At 59.0% G+C, this 2,148-nt stretch overlaps 1 protein-coding gene across 2 annotated transcripts in view; it reads right to left on the reverse strand.

Moving 5' to 3' along the window:
* Positions 1 to 841: 841 nt before the first annotated feature.
* The window catches only part of FOXRED1 (FAD dependent oxidoreductase domain containing 1), a 6,363-nt gene continuing 5,056 nt past the window's right edge, over positions 842 to 2,148 (reverse strand). For both annotated transcript variants that reach the window (XM_027699295.1, XM_027699296.1), the window contains exons 9-10: positions 1,709 to 1,838; positions 842 to 1,300 (exon numbers count right to left, since the gene is read on the reverse strand). In XM_027699295.1, coding sequence (XP_027555096.1) covers positions 941 to 1,300; positions 1,709 to 1,838 — 490 coding nt within the window. In that variant the 3' untranslated portion in view covers positions 842 to 940. The remainder of the gene's footprint in view (positions 1,301 to 1,708; positions 1,839 to 2,148) is intronic.

Below are 2,148 nucleotides of genomic sequence, written 5' to 3' on the forward strand. Positions count from 1 at the left end.
GGATGGGGGATACTGGGAATAGTGGGGGATAACGGGGATAACTGGGGCTAGGGGATACTGGGAATAGTGGGGCATAATGGGGATAACTGGAGCTGGGGAATACTGGGGATAACGGGGATATTGGGGAATTAATGGGGATACTGGGGATACCTGGGGGACACTGGGGATAACTGGGGGGATAATGGGGATAACTGGGGCTGAGGAATCCTGGGAATAGTGGGGGATAATGGGGGGATAATGAGGATAGTGGGGGGATAACAGGGATAAGTGGGGCTGGGGGATAGTGGGGATAACTGGGGGGATAATAGGGATAGTGGGGGGATAATAGGGATAACTGGGGCTAAGTGCTCTGGGGGATACTGGAGACACTGGGACTGAGGGTATGGGAACATAATAGGGACACTGGGGGGTTACTCGGGACACTGGGTCTGGGGGTATGGGAACAATAGGAACACTGGGACTGGGAGTATGGGAACATAGCAGGGATACTGGGGGGAATGGGAGTAGTGGGGACACTGGGGGGATACCGGGGACATTGCACTGGGCGTATGGGAACATAATGGGGATACTGGGGACACTGGAACTGGGGGTATAGGAACATGGGCATACTATGGGGAATGGGGGATATTGGGAGGATACTGGAGACATTGGGACTGGGGGTATGGGAACATAATAAGGACACTGCGGGGATACTGGGGACACTGGGACTGGGGGTATGGGAACATAGTGGGGATACTGGGGGCAATGTGGACACTGAAGTTGGGGGGGGAGCATAATGGGGACACTGCGACTGAGGATACTGGCAGCGCTGGTGGAGGCAGCACGACAGGTCTGGACCCCATTAACCGTTCACCTGCCCCTTTTATTCCTACAGGACACTCATCCAGCTGGGGGAGGGGGTGCCAGGGCCGCACCTCTGTGTCCCCCCTCCCCACCCCCATCAGACCATGCCGGCCTCCCGCAGGGGCTCCCCGTCCTCCAGCCGGGCCCAGCCCAGGCGCCGCAGGTCCAGGCTCTCGAAGCGGCCCCGGATCACCAGCTCGGCTATGGCCCTGCCGGCGGCGGGCGAGTGCTGGAGGCCGTGCCCGCTGAAGCCCGCGGCCAGGAACATGTTCTCCAGCCGGGGGTGCGGGCCCAGCACCCCGTTATGGTCGAAGGTGTTGTAGTCGTAGTAGCCGGCCCAGGACCCCCGCACCCGCAGGGACTCGAAGGACGGCACCCTCCGGGCCAGCCGGGGCCACAGCTGCTCCTGGAAGTAGTCGTGGTCCACCGAGAGGTCGCTGGGATCCGGCTCTTCCTCCTGGGAAACGTGCAATCCATGGGGGCGTGTTTAATTATAGATTCCCTTGGAGTTAGATTTATAGCCAGGAGGATGGAGCTTGGTTCCTGCCCAAGAAGCACCTTCCTCAAAGGTAGCTGGATGGTTTTTTTAACTCCCACATTCCAGAGGAAGCTTCCAGGCTCTCTTCCTCTGGTTTGAGCAGAGATAAACCCTCACAGATGTTTATCATCAGGCAGTGATGACAAAAGCCAAGGAAGACCAGAGAGGCATGTCTTTCTCAGGCACTATTAGGAATTTTCCCTTGTAAGCCCAGGGAGTAAATGTCCCTGGAATCCTTCTGCTGCCTGGCATTTTGGGGGTACCTTCATCACAGTGTTTGATGAAGAACAGGGGGGTGAGTGACCTGGGGGACCCCTCTGGGCTCACCTCGGGGGGGCTCATCCCGCCCAGGTAGTTCCCAGCGATCCCTTCCCGGCGGAAATAAGCGCCCGAGGTGTCCACGAGGAAGGGGCAGGAGAGCCCAGGGCCATCCGGGCAGTGCCAGCAGAACACGTACCTGGGGAACCCCCCAAAAAACAGGGTGAGGGGTGCTGGCCCTACCCCTCATCTTAGGGGCTGGGATGTGGGGACGCCCTAAAAAATAACATCGAGGGATCACGTCACTCCTGGAGACAATGGAGGGGCTGGGACTGGGGGCACTGGGGGATAATGGGGACACTGGGACTGGGGGGATAACTGGGGCACTGGGGGGATAATGGGGACACTGGGACTGGGGGGATAACTGGGGCACTGAGACTGGGGGTAGTGGGGGGATAATGGGGACACTGGGACCGAGGGCACTGGGGGGATAATGGGGACACTGGGAC

Source organism: Neopelma chrysocephalum, unplaced genomic scaffold (genome assembly GCF_003984885.1).
Source record: "Neopelma chrysocephalum unplaced genomic scaffold, ASM398488v2 Primary Assembly neopelma1_138, whole genome shotgun sequence".
Classification (NCBI taxonomy): Eukaryota; Metazoa; Chordata; class Aves; order Passeriformes; family Pipridae; genus Neopelma; species Neopelma chrysocephalum.